Source organism: Mustela nigripes, chromosome 6 (genome assembly GCF_022355385.1).
Source record: "Mustela nigripes isolate SB6536 chromosome 6, MUSNIG.SB6536, whole genome shotgun sequence".
Taxonomy (NCBI): Eukaryota; Metazoa; Chordata; class Mammalia; order Carnivora; family Mustelidae; genus Mustela; species Mustela nigripes.
The window spans coordinates 89,495-113,167 of NC_081562.1; the positions used below are offsets into that span (position 1 = coordinate 89,495).

Below are 23,673 nucleotides of genomic sequence, written 5' to 3' on the forward strand. Positions count from 1 at the left end.
GGCGCTGCGGCGCGCCTCGCCCGTGGCCGCGCCCGCCGGGGGGCCGCGGTGGCCCGGGCGCGCCGGGCTCGCTCCATGCCGCGGCCGCTCCGCGCGCCCCGCCTCCTCGGCGGCCGGGCTCCTCCCTCTGCGGGCGGCGGCGGCGGCCGGCCCCCCTCCCTCTCCGCCAGCGGCCACCTCACCGCGGCCCCACGGCGGGAGAGGCCACGGGCGAGGGGCGCCGCAGCGCACGGAGGGCGGAGGAGAGGTCGGACTGCGGCGCGCGCGGAACGCGGTCGGCAGAGCCCGGCGGCGGCGGCGGCGGCGGCGGGGGAGGGGTGTGGGGGGGCGGCTCCGCGGCCGGGAGGGGCTCCCCCAGCGGTCCGCCCCCACGTCCCCGCTCAGGCCTCGGCCTTCTCGCCACCTGGCCGCTGCCACGGGCTGGGCGCCCAAATCCTCCTCCAGACCTGGGTCTTCTCCTCGACACCTGTCCCTGATGCCCCTGCTGACCACTCCGTGCTGACCACCTTCCCTGGCCGGCTCCGCGGACCTGGGCACCGAGGCTGAGGCGCGAAGTCCTCCACCTTCGCGCTGCTCGGAAGCCTGCACTGGCTCCCCAGTACCTGGGCAGTCCAGGTCCACATCCTCGGGCAACAGCCGGGCTCTCTGGGAGGTGAGAACTAGCTACTCTCCAGGCACAAGGTCGGGCATCTTCCTTCTGCTCCTCCGGGCTATTCGTGACGCCGTCCCGGACACTCCCACTACCCTAACCCTACTCATCCGTCCAGTTCAGTTATTCCTCTAAGCTACAACCCCATTTTTCTCTGCCCTGCTCTGTGATGCTGGGGGCACCCCCCCCCCCACCGGCCACACTCTGCGGGGCGCTGGGGGCTCCGTGGGCTCCGTGCCAGGCTCTGCCGACAGGGGGCGCTGGGTGGGGGGGGGTGGGGAGACTGCCTCCCTCCAACATTGCCCAACCCCCACCGCCACCCCCCCAGCTCAAATGCCACCCTCTCTCCTTTAACCAAAGGGGATCTCCTTCCCTGAGGTCTTCTCCCTCCACGGTGCACCAAACTTCCTCAGTCCCCTCCTGGCCACTCACCAGGAGCTCCCCTTACCTGAATCACTGCCCATCTAACTGCTTCTTAGTCCTGGGCCCCAGCTGTCAGTGTCCTTCTGAGACCTTTAGGACCCCCTGCTATTAGCTCCCCCCACATCTGGCACTCTAGGCACCCACTAAATGTTTGTAGAAAAACAGTAATAACCCTGCCGTCCCACACAGAGCAGGTCTTGGCTCTACGTTTGCCGAGAGGATGAATGAACATACAACAAATACATGAAGGGCATCTACAGGTTTCTGTTTCTGCAAAACTGAAACATCCCAAAGTTTGTTCTTTTTGTCACTGGGCTGTCCTACCCTTAAGAAATCCATGGGACATGCAAAAGCTTCAAGGGAGAACTGAGGTGATTTGGAGCAGGACAGACAGCGTTGGAGTCTGGGCAGAGACACGAAGAGAGAGGAGACATCACAGATTACAGCTGCACAAGCAGGGACAAAGGCAAAGGGAGAAATTGCTTTCATAAGTTCCTGCTGCACCCAAGCCCTCTGCTGAACACTCAGGCTTAGAAAATTGGGGAACGAGGTCTGCCTGGGGCCCATTTATGCCGCTTCCTAGCTCTGTGACTTCAGACACGTCACTGCCCCCATCAGAACATCAGGACCCTCACCCGCAGAACAGTGCTAAGAAAGCACAGCCTCACGCATGGCCAAAGTGAAGGGAACCGACCCACGGGTGCTGCTCGCCCAGCTGTCGTTGTGAAAACAAAATGCTGTTTGTGTAACTCATCCAACAATGTCTCCTGATCACCTCTGTGTGACTGGCTTTGGGAAAGCGGCAGGAAGACAGCTCCTGCCCTCCAAGTGCCAGGAGGAAAGATGCCTCAACCAGCAGCAGCTGGACTGTGCGGTGGGCCAGGGGATCCCCATAGGAACCCCTCACCTTCCCAGGTTCTGGAAGGTTTCCCGAAGGAAACAGCTCTGTGGAATTACTCCTCCCTTGCTGATGAGACCCAGGCACAGAGTGGTTAGCCCACTCATTCAAGGCCACGGTCAGCAGACACCAGGTCTGTCTGCACTGGACCCCGACCATCTGCCTGCAGAGCCAGTGCCCACCCGCCTACTCCCCACTGTCCAGCCCACCGAGGCCAGTGGGGCCTCAGCCCAGGCTTCTTCCTCTAAGTTCTGGGGATGGCAAGTCCCTCCTGTGTCCCTGGTTCTCAGGGTCCTAGCACTAACAGTAAGGGGTAAAGAGTAGAAGCAGAGAGTCTTGGGGTTCTACAGGGCTGGAGAAGGCGGGAGGGGGGGGGAAGACGAAGACTCCCTCCTGGAGACAGGGCTAGGGGTCACCTATAGGTTTCAAGCCCTTATAGAGATGAAGCTGCAGTCCCTAACCCCTTACCACACACCACCCAGCCCTGCCTATCTCAGCCTTTATCCTCCTCCTAGCACTGCAGGAACCTCTGGGAAGCACAGAGTTGGCCAAGCCCTCTCCTTCCACATCTTCCCTGAGTTCCCCCCAGGACAAACCCAGCTCCAGCCAGATTAGCATAGGGGAGCCTGCTCTAGCCCACAGGGCCTCACTCTCTTCCCTCTCCTATCCAGGGAGGCCTGTTTGGGGGGCCTGGGAGTCGTCCACCCCAAGCCTCAGCCCATCACTGCAGGCATGCCAGGCACCACTAGGTCTCTCTCCCTGCCTCTCCATGCTGGCTCCTCCTGCTTGGGTCCAAACACCCCGTCCACCCAGACCCTGCCAGGGCCTCCCAGACCCCTCCTACCTGATCTTGCTCTGGCTGCCCCTGCCTGCTGTGGGGCCACCGATGTCATTCTCTTGGTCACCATCCCGATCTCGGTCTTTCTCCTCTTGCAGCCGCTGGAGCAGCAGCTGGTGGGGGAGGCTGCGCAGCGAGGGTCCTGGCGAAGCTGCTGGTTGCACCTCACCCTTCAGGTTGATGTCACTGGCTGAGCGCTGCAGGGGCCGAGGGGAGGCCAGGCCACTGGGGCCAGCCAGCCGCCGTCGCTTTGCATAACTGGGGGTTTCCCTGAATGGTACTGGGATGGGAGTGGGGAGTACAGATGAGACTCTGGGCAGCCGGATAGGGTGACCAACTTACCCTGGTTTGCTTTCCAGATTTGAAAACTAAAATCCTACATCCCAGGAACTGTCTCAGTCCTGGGCAACCAGGACAGTTGGCCAGCCTATGACTGAAGCTCCCATGGAGGGGGTCACATCCCAAACTGCCTCTAACTCTAGTTTCAGGGGTAGAAGCCCGCTCCTCCGGTCAGCCAAGTAAGGTCTTGGGCATGCTCAGATCTGCTCTTGGAACTGCCCATGTCATAGGCTTTAGCAGAGGCAGAACAGGCAACACATGACGAATCTAACCAGGCTACTGCCGCACTGGACCATCGAGAGCTAATGATGATGAGGGATAATGAGGGAAACCATAAAAGTTTGCCAGGGTTTGGCAAACTTCTGTAAAGGATCAGATAGCAACTATTTCAGACTTTGCAAGCCATATAGCCTCTGTCCTAAGGACTCAACACTGCCACTACAGCACGAAAGCAGCCACAGGCAATGTGCAAGCAAATGGGTGTGGCTGAGTGCCAGTAAAACTTTATTTAAAAAGCAGATGGTGATTTAAAAAACATGACCCAACTATACGCTATTTACAAAAGAATCACTTTGGATCCAAAGACACAAGTAGGTTTGAAATAAAAGAATAAAGGAAGATATTTCATGTCAATAGTAACCAGGAGAGCTAAGTAGCTATATTTATATCAGACAAAACAGACTTAAAGATTAAAAGTGTTACAAGAGACAGAGAACATTGTATATTGATAAAGGTGTCAATTCATCAAATACATTAATAATTATTAACATATATGCACCAAACAACAGAGCATCAAAATATATGAAATAGACATTAACACATTCGGAGAAATAGACAGTTCCATAGTAATATTTAAGACTTCAACACCCCATTTCCAATAATGGATAGACCATCTAGAGGAACAATCAATGAGGGCATAGGAGAATTGAACAAATTAGACCTAACAGATATACATATAGAACACTACAGAAAACAAGAGAAGAATATCTATTATCCTCAAGTGCACACACAACATTTTCCAGGACAGACTACATGTTAGGCCACAAAACAAGACTCAATAAATTTTAAATGACTGAAATCACATAAAATATCTTCTCCTATTACAAAGGGAAGAAGCTAGAATTCAACAACAACAACAACAACAAAAACCTAAAAAAAAACCACAAATACATGACAATTAAACAACACACTCTTAAACAACCAGTGTGTCAAAACACATCACAGAGAAGTTAGAAAACACTGAGAAAATAAAAACAAAAATACTCCAAAACTTATGGGATGAAGCAAAAGCATTGCCAAATGGGAGATCCATAGCTGTAAACATGTATATCAAAAAAGGATAAGTCTCAAATCAATAAGCTAAATGCACCTCTTAAGGAACTAGAAAAAGAGAAGCAAACCAAACCCAAAGCTAGCAGAAGGAAGGAAATAAGGATAGACAGAGATAAATAAAATAGAGAAGAGAATATAGAGAGAATCAATGAAAACAGTTGTTTGTTTGAAAATATTCACCGAACTGACAAACCTGTAGCTAGACTGACTCAGAGAAAAAAGAGAAAAGGGACACAAACAACTAAAAGCAGAAGTGAAATTATGGCATTGCTGCCAATCTTACAGAATTAAAAAGGATTAAGAGAGAATACTACAAACAACTGTGTGCCAACAAATTAGGTAAGTTAGAGGAGATGAACAAATTTCTAGAAAAATATAGACTACCAAAACTGACTAAAGAAGAAATAGAAATTCTAAGCAGGCTGCAATAAGAGAAGACATGGCTCAGTGATCGCAAATCTCCCAACAACGGCAAGTGTGGCGCCGGACAGCCTCCCTGGTGAGTACCACCAAACACTTAAAGAAGAACTAGCACCCATCCTTCTCAAACTCTTCCAAAAACTAGAAGAGGAAAGAACACCTCCTAACTCACTCCAGGAGCAATTAAAAAATAAGCAAAGGACTTGACATTTCTCCAAAGAAAATCTACAAATGGCCAAGAAACACATGAAAAGATGCTTAATATCATTCACCAGTAGGGAGATGAAAATCAAAACCACAATGAGGTACTACATCACACTGACTAGAATGGCCGTAATAAAATAATAATAGTAACAATAATACCGATGATTACAAGTGTTTGCAAAGATTTGAAGACTTTGAAATTCTCATACGTTGCTGGTAGGAATTTAACTGGTGAAAAACAATTTGTCAGGGTGCCTGGGTGGCTCAGAGGGTTAAAGCCTCTGCCTTTGGCTCGGGTCATGATCTCAGGGTCCTGGGATCGAGCCCCGCATCGGGCTCTCTGCTTCCCCCTCTCTCTTTGCTGCCTCTCTGACTGCTTGTGATCTCTGTCCATCAAATAAATAAATAAAATCTTAAAAAAAATTTGGCAGTTTCTCAAAAAGTTACCTATAGAATTATCCTATGACCCAGCAATTCCCCTCCTAAGTTTATACCCAAAACAACTGAAAACAGTTACCCAAACAAATACATTTCACACATGTTCATAGCAGTAATATTCATAAGAGCCAAAAGGTAGAAACAACCCAACTGTTGAAGAACGTGTGGATAAACAAAATGTTACATGTGCAAACAAAGGACTATTACTCAGCCATAAAGAATGAAGCAGCGATAAACCCTCCAATATGGAGAATTCAATTCAAGCTGAGTGAAAGGAGCCAAACCCCAGGAGTCCCGTCTTATAGGGCTCTACTCCTGTGTGTCTAGAGGAGGTAAATCTATAGAGACAGAAAGTACGTTAAGAGGTAAGGGGAGCTAAGGGGGAGGGGAATGTGGAATAATCACTTCACATATGCAGGGTTTCCTTTTACCAGGTGATGAAAATTTTTGAAATTCAATAAATGTGGTTGTATGACACTGTGAATGTATTAAATAGCACTGAATTATTCAACTTAAACTAATTAATTTTATGTTATATGGATTTGATTCTATATGAAAAATAAAGCCTCAATTTTAAAGCCTCAATTAAAAAAAAAAAAAAAGCAGACTGTGGGCTGAATTTGGCCTGTGAGGCCTCATCTGCCTGTTCTAGACTCCTGTTAGCAAAGCGTGGCCCACAGAACATCAGCCTCACCTCAGAGCTGAAACTCTTTGGAAACGCAGACTCTCCGGCCCCACCCACAGCCACTGAGTCGGAACTTACACTGAGCAAGATCCCTAGGTCCAGCGTGAGGAAAACATCCCTCCGGCACAATGGGACAGCAAGTTGGTGAGAACATGGAAGCGTGTGTGGGAGACGGCAGCAGAATGTGGGCCCTGATTTGGCCCAAGGCAACAGAGCTGAAGAGCACAGGTAGCAGCCTCCAGACCAGGTCTCTGCTTCGGGCCCATCAATCTAGAGAGGACTGCCAGTAGGTTTCGTGGTGTCCTGTCCCTTGAAGAGTAACCCCAGCCTATCAGAGCCTTCACCAGGGCTTCCCTTCCTGAGGAAGATGGTAGATGGGCAGAGCCTCCCTCCAGCTCTTCTGTGTGCCGGCCCATCCCGGGTCCCCAAGCTAGGGCGAGACAGAGCAACTTGTGACTATCACTGAGGGAGTATCCCTAGAGAGTGGAGGTGTGCAGAGGCAGTAGGGGTGACAAGGACAGGTCCAAAGACAGCCTCTGCCCCAAACCCCCTTTATAAAAATGGACAAATAATCATCACTCCTTGCAGGGTTGTTGAGAGAATAAACTAAAATAACAAGGCTCCTAGTAAACACTCAGGGACACCTGGCTAAGTCAACATCTGGCTACTTCATCTGAGTGTATGCATGACCCCTGAGCAGGCTGGGGTACACAGGTGGCAAAGCCAATGCCACACAGGGGCTACCTGCTCTGTACGCCTGCTCAGCAGCGACACGCCAACTCTAGCCTGGCGAGCACACGCCAGGCCAGCCAGCCAGTGAGTCATAATAATGGGGACCCTAGAAGCTCTAGTATCTCTGCCCATGGTCAGGAAAAGGGGGGTAGCTAGAGCCTTTGTCTCTCTGGGCCAGAACCAGATACCCTCCTCCCTCTAATCAGTTGGACCAAGGAGTCCAGATGCATAGACTCAAATCCCACATGAGGTCAAGGGATGGAATGGCATACAAATAACCATAAAAAAACATATTTTACTTAAGAGAAACTGAGGCAAAGAAGTCCTAAGCAGCTTTCCCATGGTCAAACAACCATAAGACAAGAGGATCCTACATGTGTACAAACCAGGGTTCTCCCAGGCTGACAACCAGACCCTAACTGAGCCCTCACTCTGTCTCTTGTCCCCAACTCAAGCCTCCAACCTCATCCTCATTCTCTCCCAACCAGAACCTGGGCCCAAATTCTGTGCCATGTCATTAGTTCAGTCGTTTCCTCAACATGGACCTGCAGATACTCGCAGAACTGCCACAGCCATGGAGGGACTGCCCCACCCCAACTGTAGAGACTCGACCCATGATCGTGTCCCCTGGCCATCTTGGGACATGAGAGATGCAGAACCAAGCCTCACTGGAGGAGGTCTGTTCAGGGGAGACACTACAGCAGAAGAGTTCTTAAGCAGGAACTTGACCTTAACCTTAACCCCACTTCAAAATTCAACCTAGCCCTGCCATAACCTCACAAAAGAACCAAGACCAGCCCTAGCACTTTGCTGTCTACTGTCATTTGTTTGTTTTGCTTTGTTCTGTTTTTTTAATGGGGACACTGCAACCATGGCAGAAAGGGAAGCCTGGGAGTCTGTGTTCCAGAGAGAACCATGGGCAGAACAACGTGGTCCACACAGGACAGAGGGAGCTAAGAAGGGAGCCCCTCTGTGGCAGTCAGAGGCAGGGGTCACCTTTCCAAGAGGAGAGACCTACCCTCTCCCACAGCCCGACCCACTGCACATGGGAGACAGACGGAGGATTCCAAGAACAGGTCCCAGAGCAGCCCGGCACCCAACACTGACATGGGGGTGGGGGGCACCTCCTTGAGGCTCCCGTATGATGGCCGTGCCCGTCCTCCTGCCCTGCCCTAGAGTCAAGACCGAGTGGCATCTCCTGGCTTTCCTTCTGGGACTATGAGTCAGACATATCCTGGGCTCCCCCAGGGTACTCATTCAGAGCTCAGGGCCCTGAAGATAGCTCTTCCCTTTTCCTTTTCCATTGGCATCCCGACCACTGTGCTTTGCTTTCTTACGTGATCCTGTCCTACGAAAGCATGCTCTGGGCCACCTAAACTGGCTCTTGCCCCAAGCAAGAGTGACCCACTGAGGGTCAATGTCTGAGATCTACGCCCCAGGTTCCCTGCTGACCCTTCATATGACCTAACAGGAAATGAACCTAGACCCTAACTTCAACCCTGCTCTCAATCTAAGTTGATCCCTAAACTCAACAATGGCCCCAACCCAGAGCCCTAACCCAACGATGCTCTTAACCCTTTCTCACACCCTTCGTCCGCTCACACCAGCCCTGCTCTCGGCAGATCCCCCAGACCTTCAGGGGCTATTAATGGACCTTTGACCAAAGCACAGCTGCAAGGAAGAGCCTCAGGGATGGGAGCTCCCTTCCACCATCCCCACTGACCCCTGTACCTGTTGGGGCCCTGACAACTCCCACAAATCCACATCAAACAGGGACCTGGGTTGGGCAGCACTCACCAACATCCGAGTCTTTATGGGTCTTGATGACCTCTGCGAGCTCAAAGTTCCCTGCGATGATGGCCACCTGAGAAGGGAGGGAGAGAGAGAGGACTCAGGGGCGCCAAACCTGCACCCCCAACCCCTGTGCATCGCCCTGGGCTCCTGTGTGGGAGTCTCCCTTGGTTGGGGGCCCCAGGCTCGGACCCTGGCCCCCGTCTAACCTTCCACCCCATTCTGCCCAGGACCAAGAGAATTCTCAAGACATGAGACTTTCAGAGCCAAAGCCAAGACAGTTCAGGCCTATGGGTCACCCTACTGATTCTCTTAACAGCGCGCCATACGCACCATCGCTCCCGCCTCTGCCGTGGCCCACCGCTGCCTCGCACCTGTCCCCCACCTTCTTCCCTTCCCTTGTCTCTGCGTCTGGTCATCCAACAGGCCCTTCCAGACTCGCCCAAACCCACTGGGCTCTTCCACTGCCACGTCTGTCCCCTGGCTGGACTGCCAGAGGGGACCTACCTATTTCCCTCACGCCTCTGAGGAAACCCCTGAAGGCCCTCACTCCCACTGAAAATAGAATCCCAGCTCCTCTGTGGTCGAAAAATTCCCATAATGCGGTCTTCATTCCCTCACCCACAAACTCCAGGGCACACAGAGACTCGCGTGCCTGGTCATCCCAGGGCCGAGAACAAAACCCAGCTGGACAAGGGGCTCAAAAATATCACCTGAATTGAGTCAGGGACTGTAACGAATCCTCCCACCCTGGTTTGGCAGCTCCACCCCCACCTGTGTCTGGCAGGTCAAGCCCACACTGGTTCTCCCCTGACCCCAGAGCCCTATGACCCTCCTCTCTCCCTGGAAGACAAGGGAACCATGCACAGTGAAGGCCCCCCCGAGTGGGCCCCGCACTGGCCCACCCCTTCTTCTCTCACCCCGGCCAGTCCTTCAGTGAGAGCTCCCTTACTGCCTTCCAGGGAAAGAACCAAGGTCCCGAGAGAGCAAGTCACACAGAGACAGACACCCAGGGCTCTGCCTCACCCTCCTGTAACCCACTCCTGTACCTGGAAGGCGGTCTGGCTATTATAATTGCGGACATCCTTGTTAGCTCCACGAAAAAGCAGGACTCGAGCACAGCTCTCCTGTTGGGGGAGTTGGAATGGGGGTCACAGTTGGACAGCCAGAGGGGCGTGGCCAGGATGGGGCACAGATGGGGGCCCAGGGCGCACACCCGCACACCCGTGTGTCCAGTGCCTATATGCACAGCAGGGGGACGAGCAGACGAGGTATACACGACACACAAGTGTCCCACTGGCCCAGAAAGCCTAGATGTGCACAATTCACTCCCAGCTGTTCGGAGCGCACACGTGCATGTGTGCCCCGGGAACGGATGTGTGCACACCGGCCCGGAAGGCTACAGTTCACAGCAGGACACAGAACACGCACCCACGAAGGAACAGCAGGACTAGACAGGCAAGCAAGCACTGCACAGGGGCAGCTGCGCGCACACACGCACGTGCACACAGAGTCACACCTGGTTATAAAGGGCACAGATGTGGAGGGCTGTGTTCCCTGAGGCGTTCTGAGCCCCCATGTCAGCTCCGTAGAACAGCAGGTGTTCCAGGTGCTGCACGTGCCCAAAGCGGCAGGCCTGGAGGTAAGGGAGATGAAGTTGGGTCCCTGAACACAGTCCAGGACCCCCAGTCCCGCCGACGGGGCCGGGCAAGCCCCCACTGCCTGACAGAGCCGGGAGCCTCCCCCGACCCCTAGACAGAGGCCAAGACCGCCCCCCAAACCGTGCCCTCCCACTCCCTGCCCACCTGATGGATCTCCTGCCAGCCATTCTCATCTGTGGTCCCCAGCTGAGCGTGGTCGTGAAGGAGGAGCTCACAGCAGAGGGCGTCCCCGCCCCCCAGGGCACTGTGATACAAGGGCGTCAGGCCGCGGCTGTCCTTGTAGTCGGGTGAAGCGCCCAGGTCCAGCAGGGTCTGAGGGCAAGGAGCCTCAGCATCCAGGCGGGCCCACTTCCTCCCCCAGCTGGGCCCTGTGCCCCTCCAGGCCAGGGACCCGCCCACACTGACCGTCAAGGCTGCGGCATTCCGCTGGCGCGTGGCACAGTGCACGGCGGTGAGGCCGTCTCGAGTGCGGAAGTCCAGGTGGGCGCCGCCGTTCCTCAACACCTTCAGCAGGTCCGTGGCGTTGTCCAGCTGGGCCGCGAGGCTCAGAGGACACTCTGGGTTCAAAAGACAGAGGAAGGTTAAGGTCCCAATCACTCCAAGGCCATGCCCCTTCTTGCTCTGCTTCTCACCTCCTGAGTCAGGATCGTGGAAATTGGGGTCCAGCCCCTTGTCCAGTAGGCGGGCCACCCTGTCCGTGCTGTGCAGCTGGACGTAATCCATGAACTTCTTCAGGTTTGCCTGGAATGCCCAGCCATCCTGGTCAGCCCAGCAGCACAGTTACCCACTTCCACCAGCAAGCCTCAGGCACGGGTCACCCTACAGGAGCTGCTGCCTGCTCACACGTGTCGCCCTGCAGCATGACCTTGTCACCCCTCCCATCACCTTAAGCCTTGTACTCCCACGTGGCCCACCTCAGCTCACCGGGCCGATGGGCCTGAAGCCCTTCCTTGCACCTTAGGCCCACGGCAGCGGCCGGTCTCAGCCAGGCTGGCCCCTCACCAAGGCCAGGTTGCCCTGGTCATGCCCCCAGGCAAACTCCCGCCCCCAGCCTCAGCCTCGTGGGCACCCCCCTGCCCAGCCTGCAGGAGCCCAGGGTGCCCACGCAGAAGCGCCCCCCTCACAGCCCACAGCCCGTCACTCCGAGGTGGTCCTGTTCCTTCTTCTCCATGCGTCCACCCCAAGGCAGACCCTTATCCCCAAGGCCCTTCCTCACCTGCAGGCCGCCCCTCCTGTGACCTGACTTGGCCTGCCTTGCACTCGCTGACCTAGTCGCGCATTAGTTCACTCTGCAGAGACTCAGTGAGGCTGGTGCTGCAGATGCCACACGGCAAGGCACCTTGGCCGAGGCCCCAGGTCTTCTCCAAACACTCAGATTGCATCACAGACGGGAGAGGACACCCATGGGAGGTGGCCCCCTAAGGTGGGTCTGGACCATCAAGCAGGAAGAAGGGTGCTCACGATGGGGAGAGAATTCAGCCAGACCCAGAGGCGAGGGTGTGATATGAGCGCTGGCCAGAGTAGGGGCAGGCAGACACATGCGGGGCTGGAGGAGGATTGAATCTCAATCTGGGGCACCTGGGGGGCTCAAACAGTTACGCATCTGCCTTTGGCTCAGGTCATGATTTCAGGGTCCTGGGATGGAGCCCCTCATCGGGCTCTCTGCTCAGTGGAAACCCTGCTTCTCCCTCTCCCTCTCCCACTCCCCCCACTTGTGTTCCCTTTCTCTTGGTGTCTCTCTCTGTCAAATAAATAAATAAAATCTTAAAAAAAAAAAAAAGAAAGAAAGAAAGAAAACTCAATCTAAAAACAACTGGGACTCACTGGGAGTCAACAGTCACCAGTGTCACCAGTGTTCTGTGAGCTGCTCACGACAGTTTTAAGAGATAACCACGGGCGGGGAGGGGGGGACCCCAGAGTGACAGGATCACACTGGGGCAAATGGAGAGTGAAGCCACAGTCTCCGCCCAGCCAAAATCATGGCCTCTGACCCCCATGTACCCTGAGAGCAGCAGAAGAGCCTGGCATGGAGGCTCCATGGTCACAGAAGGGTCACTGTGGACCAATGCTCTGATCCTTCTCCTAGACAGAGACAAGCTCCAAAGATTGTCAATGAAGTATCCAGTAAGCAAAGGCCCACCAGTCACTGGAACCTGAGGTGGCAGCTAAGGGAGGCTGCCTGTGGGTAGGGGCCGTGGCACCCACATTGCCTCTCCTGCATTCAGAGAAGGTAGTGAGGTGGCCCCCAAAGAACATTTGGGGTCAGGCCCACTGAGCCCTGGCACTCAGTATGTACGCCCAAGCACAGGCCCCCAGTGTCAGACAGATCTGGATTCAGCCCCAGTTTCACTGGCTGCACACCCACAAGCATGTCACATAACTTCCCTGGGACTCAGTATCTTCGTCTGGAAAATGGGATAACAATAGCCCCTCCCTCTTTTTTCCTTTCTTCCCAGGAGAAAATTAGTGACTGCCTTAATTATTGGTGCCCAGCACTGTGTAACCACTAAGTGCTAGGCTCCTAGTCCTCCCCCCACCCCCAGGTCCCCTACACAGAACATCAGGTGCTTCTTCACTCCCAGTCCACCCAGGCTCTCACCAAGACACCACGTGCTATCATAGCCCACCACCACGCCCAGCCAGGGGCCCCCCAGAGGGGTGAGCAAGAGTCTGATCTCACTGAAACCCGGCAGTAGAGCACCCACACAACAGTCATGGTGCTGGAGTCCGCACCTAGCCCCCCAGCTGCCCCAGCACCTGCTCTGGGCCCCCGATGCAAGAGAAAACAGACTGAGCCAAGCTGGAGGGACAGCGGTCAGCCCCAAGCCAGGGTGGAGGGTGCTGGGGGCAGAGGAAGAGCTCTTGGGAATTTTTTAATGGCATTTTTGATATCACAAAATCCCGTGAAGCCTGGGGTGAGGGGAGCACTGCTCATGGGGGCCAGGGGGGTCACCGCTGGAGTCCCTCCTCTGTGGCTTCCTCCTTACCTTTGTGTGAAGCTTTGCAAACTGCTTATCATCAATGAGGTTCTGGGCATAAACTCGCCTCTTGTATCGAAACTGCTCAGGTAAAGAAAAGGCAGAGAAAAGGCACCCACCTGGGCTGAGTGAGCAAATGCACACACAAAACCAAGTCCTGTTTCCTCAGCCTGCCGGCCACACCAACCTCACGCGCAGGACCACGGACACAGCACCAAACACCGAGTTCCGATGGCACGCGTGCCCGCTGTCCCCTAACCTGCAACACCCTTTCTTTCACTCCCACTCCTTTTCTAAGACCTGATTCCAGGCTTACCTTCCTAGACATGCCCTGAGTGGGACTGACCCCATTTCCCTCTGCCACCCGAGCGGCCAAGCCGACTTTGAGCTCAGCCACCGTAATGCTCACTGCCCTTGCCACCACCACCCCAAACTGTAAGTCAGTCTGTGTCCCCACTCCTGACAGCGCACTCAACACCCTTTCCATCGTGAATGGGGGTGAGCGAACGAGAGAGACTGAGGTGTGCCCTCAGAGACTCCGGGGCGGGGGAGGGGCACAGATGTGCAGACCCAGGTGAGGCGCGGCTTCCTCCACACCCGGCTCTGCGCACGGACACCGCGCTCCGCAGAAGCCCCCCGCGTTCCCAGCACACGAGACGCGGACTGCAAACCCGCTCGCGGCACGTACTGCTCTACACCTCACACGCTCCACACACGGCACCCCGCGCCTCGCACGCACACCGTATGCACCGTTCGCTGAGCGGGGCTCCCGCAGACCCCCTCCCGCACCGCACACACACACGCGCGCGCGCGCGCGCCCGGCCGACTCCTCCGGTCCGCGCCCCTCACGGCCGTGCCCTTCACGGCTCTCGTTACGGAACTCCAGGGTCATGCCCCGCGCGCTCCCCCACCCCCGCCCCCGGTCGCGCGCCCCCGCCCGCCGCTCACCTCCAGGTAGGGCAGGGGCGTGTCCAGGTTGGGCGGGTACTCCTGCAAGAGCCGCTCCTCGTCCAGGAACTTGCCGGCACGGCCCCGGGAGGGCGGCTGGAAGAGCCCGTAGTTGAGCGCGTCCTGGAGGCTGTGGTTGAGGGCGCAGAGCACGCGCTGCTTGGCGGCCCACACGGGCGCGGCCGGGTCCAGGCGCAGACACTTCTGCGGCGGAGCGGGATCATGAGTGCGGACCGCATGAGCGCCGCCCGGCCCCGCCCGGCCCGGCGCAGGGGACCAAGTCCCGGGAGCCCCGGCAGGACTCCGGGGCTCCCGAGCCCAAGCCGGGGACCCGGCGCCTCCGCGTCCAGCGGGCGAGAACCCGCCCCGAGGGCGGTGCTTCCCCGGGCCCCGCCCCCGCCCGAGTGGTGGGGAGGGTCTCCGCGGAGGCGGCGGGGGAGGGGTGAGTAGCCGCGGGCCTGGGGTCCCCGGCACCCGCCTCCGAGCGCGCGGGGGGTGGGGAGGATGGAGGGGAGCTGGTGGACGGGGTTGGGGGGGGGGGGGGGCGGGGCGGGGAGGGCGGGGGCGCTGCCGGGACGGGGCGGTGGGGCTTACCGTCTGCTGCAGGTCCGGGATGCCGACGCGCACGACCACGGCGCTGGCCCCGGGGCCGTCCATCCCAGCGCCGGCGCCCGGGCCGGAGCCCGGGCGGCTCGCGGCCGAGAGCGGAGCGCGCTGAGGCTCCGCGCGGCGCCCCGGCCCCCCCTTCCCCCCCGCCGGAGCCCCGTCGGCCGCGCTGCGCGGGAGGGGGCCGGGGGGGGCCGGGGCCGGGGCCGGCGCGGGGGACAGCTGCGCCGAGGGCTCCGCAGGGGCGGCGGCGGCGGCGGCGGCAGCGGCGGCGGCGCGGCTCAGCTGCATCGGCCCCGGCTCAGCTCGGCGCCTGCCTTCCCCGGGGGCGGGGGCGGCGGGGGGAGGGGGCCTGAGCCGAGAGGGAAGCGGGGGTGGCAAGGGGGCCGCGCCGGAGGCGGGGGCCGGGAGGGCTCAGGGCCAGCCGGGGACCGGGGGCGAGGGGGACTGTTCGGGTCCCCGGGGTGAGGTGGGAGGGTTCGTGCGGAGGGCCTGGGCCGCCCCACAGGGCGGGGGCCCTGGGGGCTGCGCGGGGGGTGTGGGGAGTCCTAGGCCTTGGCGTGGGGGGAGTGGCTGAGCCGCGAGGGCCGCGCCGCCCTTCGGCTGCGTGCGAGCATCCGCGGACCACCGGGGAAGAGTCCGCGAGACTGGGGTCCTGAGGCGGGGGTGGGGTCCGCGTTGGGCACAGGGACCAGAGAGGGCGGGAAGGGGAGAGAAAAACGGGAGAATTAATTTCCGGGGGTGGCAGCTTCTCCCCCATTCTACCGACCTCCCTACCCCACTCAAGGCCCGAGGGAGATGACGGGGACCAGCCCTGCCCCAGTCCTGGGTGTGAGACGGAGGAGACGTCGGGGCCAGGGAAGGGCTAGGGGCTCTCCCACCTCGAGAGCCAGTTAACCCTCCGACTTAACCCTTACGACCACCCTAAATAGCGTTCAGCGCGGCTGCCGGCATCCCCAGCCGAGTTTGGGGAGTTCGCTCTGGACTCCACGGCCGCCTCGTCCTCCCCACTCTCCAGGCCCCGTGGTCTGCCTAGACCAACGCCTGTCTCCCCTTTTCCGTCACCTTAGCGATGACAGGATGGGGGCGCGACCTATGAGGACTGGCTTAGGGGAGGGGGCGCTACTAGTCTCCACCTGCACGGGGAAGTGAATTTTAGTTTTCTACGTTGTCGTGGCAACGCGGGAGGGGGTGATGAGTGGGCGGAGAGGAGGGGAGCGCAGTAAAGAAACTAGCTCAGGCACCACCGCCCCATTGGAGCATTTCAACCCCCCCCCCCAACCCTGATAAACCGCACAGAACTACCCCAGTGCTGTGAAACCTGGGCCCTCAAGACCCCTGAGAGCAAAGAGCAGCCCCTAACTGTCGGAATATCCCCGAGCTCCCGAGAAACAGCTCCTGACTTCCCCAGAACTCCCCAACATGCCTTGACTGTGCCCCCAAAGAAAGGCCCTGAACCCCATAGCGGAGCTGCTCGCCCTTTCACTGGACGTGCTTGATAATGGTCACAGAACAACCAAGCATGACCCAGCCTGGTCTCCATTAGAAAAGAGCCCCTGGGCGCCCCCCACCCCCAACCTTCCCAGCCTTCTCCTAGAACAGCCCTGAATCCCCCGAGGCTCCCAGGAATAAACTTGAATGAACCCCCTACACAGAGAAAAACCTCCCTACCCCTCCCCCATGACAACCTGGAAACACCCCAACCCCTCAAGAACAGCACTTGGCACTCCCTCCAAGAACAGACCACTCCCCACAGAGCCACCTTGACAACTACCTGCCCACCACAAAGCCCCCCCCATACCGACCCCTATGCCAACAGAGCGATCTCCTATCACCCCAGAGCAAGGCCCTCTTCCCAAGGACCACCCCTAACCCCTGAGGGAGCCCTGGCTCCCCCCCCCCCTTCCATCCACTACCGCTTTAGGAAAAAAATCTCTGCCTCCCAGGACTCCACTGACCCCACAGAGCCGAATCTCCAGCGCTGTCTGTGGGTCTGGTCCTGCTTTCTCCTCAAGCCCGGTTGGACCCTCCCTGCCGGGAAGTGTGGCCCCAGGATGCCCAGACCTCCCACCCCCTTGTCCAGACTCTTCCCAAGGCCACTGGCCGGGCCAGAGTGGGGGAGCTGCGGGTCCCCTGGGGACTGAGGCAGGATGGGAGGGCTGGGGAAAGGGGAGCAGGAAGGGGCCTGTCAGAAGGCCACTTTATCTGCAGGAAGCACCTTGGGAAGTGTGAGGGTTGGATTTCCTGCGGCCCAGCCCTAGAGAGAGGAAACTGCTGCTTCCCAGCCCCTCTCCTGTCTCCACTACCTTCCTGCCCCCATCCCCCAGCAAGTCACCAGACCCACAATTCCTGCCTACCCTGCCTTCCCCAACCCTCCCACCACAAACCCCAGCTGCCTTTGCTCCCAGCTCCCAGCCTTTCGTCCCTCTGTGGCTGGCTGCTAGGCCAGGAACCTGCTTGCTCGAGTGCTTGGTTTCGGGGGGGTGAAGGCGGGAGGCCAAGAGGAGGCTGCCCCTTCCTCACCACCAGTCCCAGCAGCCCAGACCTCTGCACTCACCCTGCCAAGCTGCCCACCCAGCTTGGACTTCAAGGGAGCCCCTGCAACCTCCCAGCGCCTCCCTGCCCCCTTCTACTGCCCCCCCTGCAGTGCAGCCACAAAATCTCTTAGGGGAAAATCTCCTTTTTTGCTGATCGCGACCAACAGATCTTTGGTCTCCAGGCCTAGGTGGGCCCGGCACTGCCCCAGGAGATACCAGAGCCCTTGCTTGGTTTTGTCCTGGTTCCACAAGGTGCCTGGCACATAGGATGGGCACATAATGAATGAATTCCAAGCCTGCACATTCCCCCGGCTCTTCCCACCACCCCAGCAAACAGCAAAAATAACAGAACCCAGAAGCACCTAACCCACATTACGTCCTTCCGTCCCCGCAGCATGGTGGGTTTACAGAGGATGAAGCCAAAGCATGGTGGGTGTCTTTGCCCTTTATTTTGTTGGGAACAAAACAACCAGGCCCCTGGCCAGCCCCCATAACTCCTGAGCAGCCCCTCACTCCCGGGCAGAGCCACCCTTTGCCTCCCGCTGCCCAGCCTCCGCACCGTGTCTCTGTCCAGCCACCAGACCCACGGCCCTCTGCTTCCCACTCCTTCCATCCAGGCCAAGATTCCAGAAGAATGTTTCTCCCTGCTGCTTTCCCACATTCTCTCGCCACACATATTCAGAGGCAAACAGGCCCCACAGGGCCTTGGGGAATTCATGTGGGCAAAGCACCTAGAACAGTGCCTGGCACATCCCGGAATGGGCCCCTAACCCACAACCACGCAGCTGGCCCAGGCCCACAGGCCACACAAAGGCCCTTGCCTCACCACAGCCTGCCCCACCCCGCCACACGGTGCCCTCTTCCTCCTTGACCTCCCGAACCTCAGTTGTCTGGTGGCCTTGATTGACTTCCCGGCACCTTCACATTCTTAAGCCCCCTTCCAGCGTCTGTGGTCCATGCCCTCCTGGCCTCTGGGGAGGCTCCTCTCCGGGCAGTTGATGGCCTCCATTCACTTCCTCGTATTGCCCTCCCTCCTTCCCCACTCCTGGGGCCGCTTCCTCCCCCAAATCCCAATCCTGCCTCCCGCAGCAGCTTCTCCCAGCTCCCCCACTCCCCCTCGGTTTCCATGACAACTTGGTGGGGCATTCGGTTCTCAGCCCCCCACTGACTGCCCTTCTTCTCTCCTGTCCGCAGTTTTCTCCCCATGCTCCTCCGCCTGCCTCCCTCTGATCTAGTTCTCTTCCTGCCATGGCACCTGTCCTAACACACTCGCATTCACTTACTTACCGTTTACTGTGTCTGTGGCCCAGGAGGAGTGCCTGGGACACAGTGGGGGCTCCAAAGCTCCCACAACTTTCTCTGCAGCTCAGACCCTCTCCCAAAGTCTGGAGCCCTTCGTGCGAGACAGGAACCCTGGGATGTCGAGCTCACTGTCAAACCGTCTGGGGCCGGTGTCATTGGGGCTAAGTTTGATTCCCTCGACTTATTTAATGTCCGTCAATATATTTAGGTCCAGTTTCATCCTGAGTCTGATACACTAAGTTTTACTCTTCTGGGAATACAAATTATTTCTAAAGAATCAGCTTTTTAGGGCGCCTGGGTGGCTCAGTGGGTTGAGCCTCTGCCTTCGGCTCAGGTCATGATCTCAGGGTCCTCTGCTCAGCGGGGAGACTGCTTCCCCCTCTCTCTCTCTGCCTGCCTCTTTGCCTCCTTGTGATCTCTGTCTGTCAAATAAATAAATAAAATCTTTTAAAAATTAAAAAAGAATCAACTTTTTAGGGACACCTGGTTGGCTCAGTAGGTTAAATGTCTGCCTTTGGCTCGGATCAAAACCCCAGGGGCCTGGGATCAAACCCCACAACAGGCTTCCTGCTCATAAGAGAGCCTACTTCTCCCTCTGCCCCTGCCTGCCACTCCCCCTGCTTATGCTCCTGCACCTTCTCTCTCTCTCTCTCTGCCAAATAAATAGATAAATATTTTTTTAAAAGAATCAGCTTTTCATTTTGCTAATCATCTGTATTTTCTATTTGGTTTTATTCTGTTCTATTATCTCTATTTTTTTATTGTGTTATGATTCTTTTTCTAATCTCTCGAGTTGGATATTTAATTCAATTTTTAGTCTTTCCCTTTTCTGATTGTAAGCTTTTAAGTTTATATATTTCCAAGTGGCACTTCAGTTAATGTCCCTTAAGAATTGATAAGTAGTATTTTTAATTTCACGTTCTTCTGATTTTCTAGTATCAATTTTTTTGGCTTGGGAATTGCTGAAAGTATGCTTCTTTACATTTTCAAATGCATAATAGGTTTTTTTGGAGGGAGGACTAACCTTTAGTGGCTGATTTCTTACTTTATTGTATATGGTCCGAGGAGGGGGTCTGCATAGCCCTGATCTTTTGGGATTGTGTGAAGACTTCCCGTGTAGCGTGGCTGCACTGGCTCTTTCTATAAAGGTTTCCTGTCTGTTCCATAGGAATGGTTGCGTGCAAGAAGATATAAAGATACAGAGAGCCGCAGATACAGAATCTCTGTTATATCCAGCTTGTTAACTGTATTATTTAAATATCCCATGCTGGGGTGCCTGGGTGGCTCAGTGGTTAAGCCACTGTCTTCGGCTCAGGTCATGATCTCGGGGTCCTGGGATCGAGTCCCGCATCGGGCTCTCTGCTCAGCAGGGAGCCTGCTTCCTCCTCTCTCTCTGCCTGCCTCTCTGCCTACTTGTGATTTCTCTCTGTCAAATAAATAAATAAAATCTTTAAAAAAAAATATCCCATGCCTTTTCTAATTTTGCATCTACTTGATTTAGAAATTACTAAAAGAAATGGGTTAAAATCCCACTACTATGATATTGGTTTTAGCAGTCTCTCCACAAAATCTGCCAGTTTGGGTTTTATATTTTTGAGACTCGGTTTTTAAGAGCTAAGAGGTTTAAGATTATTATACCTTCCTGATAATTATTCCTTTTGATATTATACACTACTGCTCTTTATCCCTAATAATGTTTTTACCTTAATTTCTTTTTTCCAGTCATTAATCTACCATAGCCCTTTTTTTGTGAATATTGACCTCATGTATCTTTTTCTATCCTTTTTCTTATATCTTAAGTATGCTTTTGATATACAGTCTCTGTAGCTAGATTTTTTTTAAATCAATCTTGTCGTTTTCAGCCTTTAATGGTGTGTTTATTATGATTGTGATGGGTTTTAATAGATCTTTACTATCTTATTTTGTGTTGTCTGTCTTTTTAAGATAGGCATCTGTCTTATCTATGCTTCCTTTTTCTCCCTTTCTGTCCTCTCCTGGACGGGTCAAGTGTTCTCTATTCCCCTTTCCCTCAACTCGCGTTGGCTTGGAAGGTTTGCATTCTCTATCACTTTCGTAAATACACTTTCCACCCTGCATAACTGACAAATTCTACAGTCGATGACTCTCTCCACCTCCCTTCTACGAATGAGAAGAACTTAGAGACCTTCACTGTGACCTCTCGCCTCCCCCTCCAGGTGCTGGTCCCCACCGTTGTTGCCTCCGGACCGCCCAGCGCTGCTTTACACTTCACTCACTTTTCCTCCAAGGCTGAAGTCTCTTTTTCCGGAAAGCACATGCTCGAGATACTTTTAATGAACGTCTGTTAGTGAGAAATTCTTTGTCTCTGAAATGTCTTATTTTGCTCTCTTTCTTGAGTGAGAGTTCAGCAATGCAGACTTCTAAATTGACAATTATTTTCCTCACCATATTTTTTTCTCTGTGTGTGCTCTGTTCTGGGTAATTTCCCAATTCTGACTTCCACCTCATTAATATTCTCTTTGTCTGTGTTCAATCTGCTGTTAATTCTCCTCATATGTTTTTGGTTTTGGGGGTTTTTTTAAAGATTTTATTTATTTATTTGGCAGGCAGACAGAGATCACAAGTAGGCAGAGAGAGAGAGAGGAGGAAGCAGGCTCCCCGCTGAGCAGAGAGCCCGATGCAGGACTCGATCCCAGGACCCTGAGATCACGACCTGAGCCAAAGGCAGAGGCTTTAACCCACTGAGCCACCCAGGCACCCCTCCTCCTATGTTTTCTTTTTCATAGAGTTTTCAGTTTCAATGACCACAGATTCTATTTCTCAATTTAATCAATTTAGTTCTATTATATGACCTTTTTGGTGGTCTAATCGTTTCACTTGTGGCAGATTATTTCTGTGAAAAGTTTGTAATTTGAAGTTATGAACTTAGTTGGGCCTAATTTATGTGGGGACCCTAAGCAGCCTAAATGTGTCCCTTCAGAGTCCCACTCCCCCTGGTCTCCTTGTACATTAATTTCCTGGAGACTACAAAGAATAATATAACTCAGACCTCAAAACGGAAGGGGGCAGGCAAGAGTTACAACCTCACAGGGGGTTTTCTACAGAGAGGCCACCACAAAGCTTTATGAAAATTGCTTAGATTTTTTAAAAAATGCAATAAGAATTATGAAAATTCATTCCTTACTAAGGTGTTTGAGCGCTACATGCCATTCACTGAGCGAGCCGCTGTTACTGTTCTTGTGACACAGATGAGGGACCGAAAGCCATCAAGAGTAAGTAACGTAAAGGGTCCGAAGTCATGCAGGCTGGACCGTAGAGGACCCGGGACTCGGACCATGGCAGTGGGCATGGGACCCAAGCAGGACAAGTGACAATCCTGCCCTGGGTTGTTTTTTTTTTTTTTTTTTAAGATTTTATTTATTTATTTGACAGAGAGAGAGGAAGACCACACAAGCAGGAAGAGGGAGAAGCAGGCTCCCCACTGACCAGGGAGCCTGATGTGGCACTTGATCTCAGGACCCTGGGACCATGACCTGAGCCAAACAAGGGCAGATGCTTCACGACTGAGGCCCCCAGACATCACTTGTGCTGGGATTTTACCTTTTACAACTGTTTCTCCACTCTTACACTCTTCATAGTTACATAAGAGCCATGAACTCAATAGCTACTGGTGACCAAGATTCCAACCTTAAGAAGAGAGCAACAGTGGGGGAAGAACAGATGCGGGGAACAGAAGAGGTTTTGAAGGGTAAGTCCCTAAACGTGCCCTGAAATCTGAAAGCACTTCAGTTTTTCTTGATTTTGGTTTCAAGAGCCAATAGATTTCCCTTCTCGGTTGAGAGGCCACCTACTGGACAGGTGGAAGGTTTGTCCTTGGAGCAGGTGTCGGGAATAAAATCCCAGCTCAGCCTCCAAATACCCACGTGGCCTGGAAAAGCTTCTTACCTTTCCCTCTGTCTTTCCTATGTCTCCAGAACACCATGCCACACTCTGCCAGGCTGGGGACGATGATTGGCATTGTGTCATTCCCCCCTTTATTCTGGCCACGTGCCAGGTCCTGTTTCAGTTGCTGGACACGAGGCAAGCACTTGCCTTCGCAGCTCAAAGGTTGGCTCCTGGCCTTCTGGGCCATTGTGCAGGCTAGATGAGCTCAGTGAATATGAAATGCTTACCATAGGCCTGGTACACAATGAACACAGTTTTTATTAACATCATAAACCTAATTCTGATTTGGTTTCTGTCATCTCCAGAGTGCCTTCTAATGAACATTCTTCATACAGAGTGATGTGAAGGGATGACTGATCTTTGTTATATACTCTTAGAGCATCAGATTTTAAATATTTTAACTGTGAAATTAAGGGCAGAAATATCTGCCTAATTAATTTCACATTTAGGATTCCAATTACTTTTTCTTTCAAGAGCATGTGTTTTACCCACGAGTTTACTCTTCCCTGCAAAGGTCACTGACAATTCAAGAACTCTGCGGGTTTTTTGTTGTTATGGTAAATAATACATAACAGCAAAGTCACCATCCTAACCATTTTTCAGTGTACAATATAGTAGTGTTATTATTTTGAAATAATAAATCCATCCCTGTGTTGGAAGACAGACACAAGCCTTGCAGGCGGAACAACCGGTTAGGGGCCTCTGGCGGAGGGGAAGACGTGGTCCATATACACGATGGAGTATGACGCCCCCATCAGAAAGGACGAACACCCAACTTTTGTAGCCACATGGACGGGACTGGAGGAGATGATGCTGAGTGAAATAAGTCAAGCAGAGAGAGTCAATTATCATATGGTCTCACTTATTTGTGGAGCATAACAAATAGCATGGAGGACATGGGGAGATGGAGAGGAGAAGGGAGTTGGGGGAAATTGGAAGGGGAGGTGAACCATGAGAGACTGTGGACT

The 23,673-nt window shown here is 54.6% G+C and overlaps 1 protein-coding gene across 1 annotated transcript in view; it reads right to left on the bottom strand.

Moving 5' to 3' along the window:
* SHANK3 (SH3 and multiple ankyrin repeat domains 3) overlaps positions 1-15,248 on the bottom strand; it is a 47,616-nt gene extending 32,368 nt beyond the window's left edge. The window contains exons 1-11 of the mRNA XM_059404432.1: positions 14,931-15,248; positions 14,337-14,540; positions 13,398-13,469; positions 11,043-11,151; positions 10,816-10,967; positions 10,555-10,722; positions 10,269-10,385; positions 9,799-9,876; positions 8,756-8,822; positions 2,815-3,088; positions 16-643 (exon numbers count right to left, since the gene is read on the bottom strand). Coding sequence (XP_059260415.1) covers positions 16-643; positions 2,815-3,088; positions 8,756-8,822; positions 9,799-9,876; positions 10,269-10,385; positions 10,555-10,722; positions 10,816-10,967; positions 11,043-11,151; positions 13,398-13,469; positions 14,337-14,540; positions 14,931-15,233 — 2,172 coding nt within the window. The 5' untranslated portion in view covers positions 15,234-15,248. The remainder of the gene's footprint in view (positions 1-15; positions 644-2,814; positions 3,089-8,755; positions 8,823-9,798; positions 9,877-10,268; positions 10,386-10,554; positions 10,723-10,815; positions 10,968-11,042; positions 11,152-13,397; positions 13,470-14,336; positions 14,541-14,930) is intronic.
* Between the last annotated feature and the right edge of the window lie 8,425 nt (positions 15,249-23,673).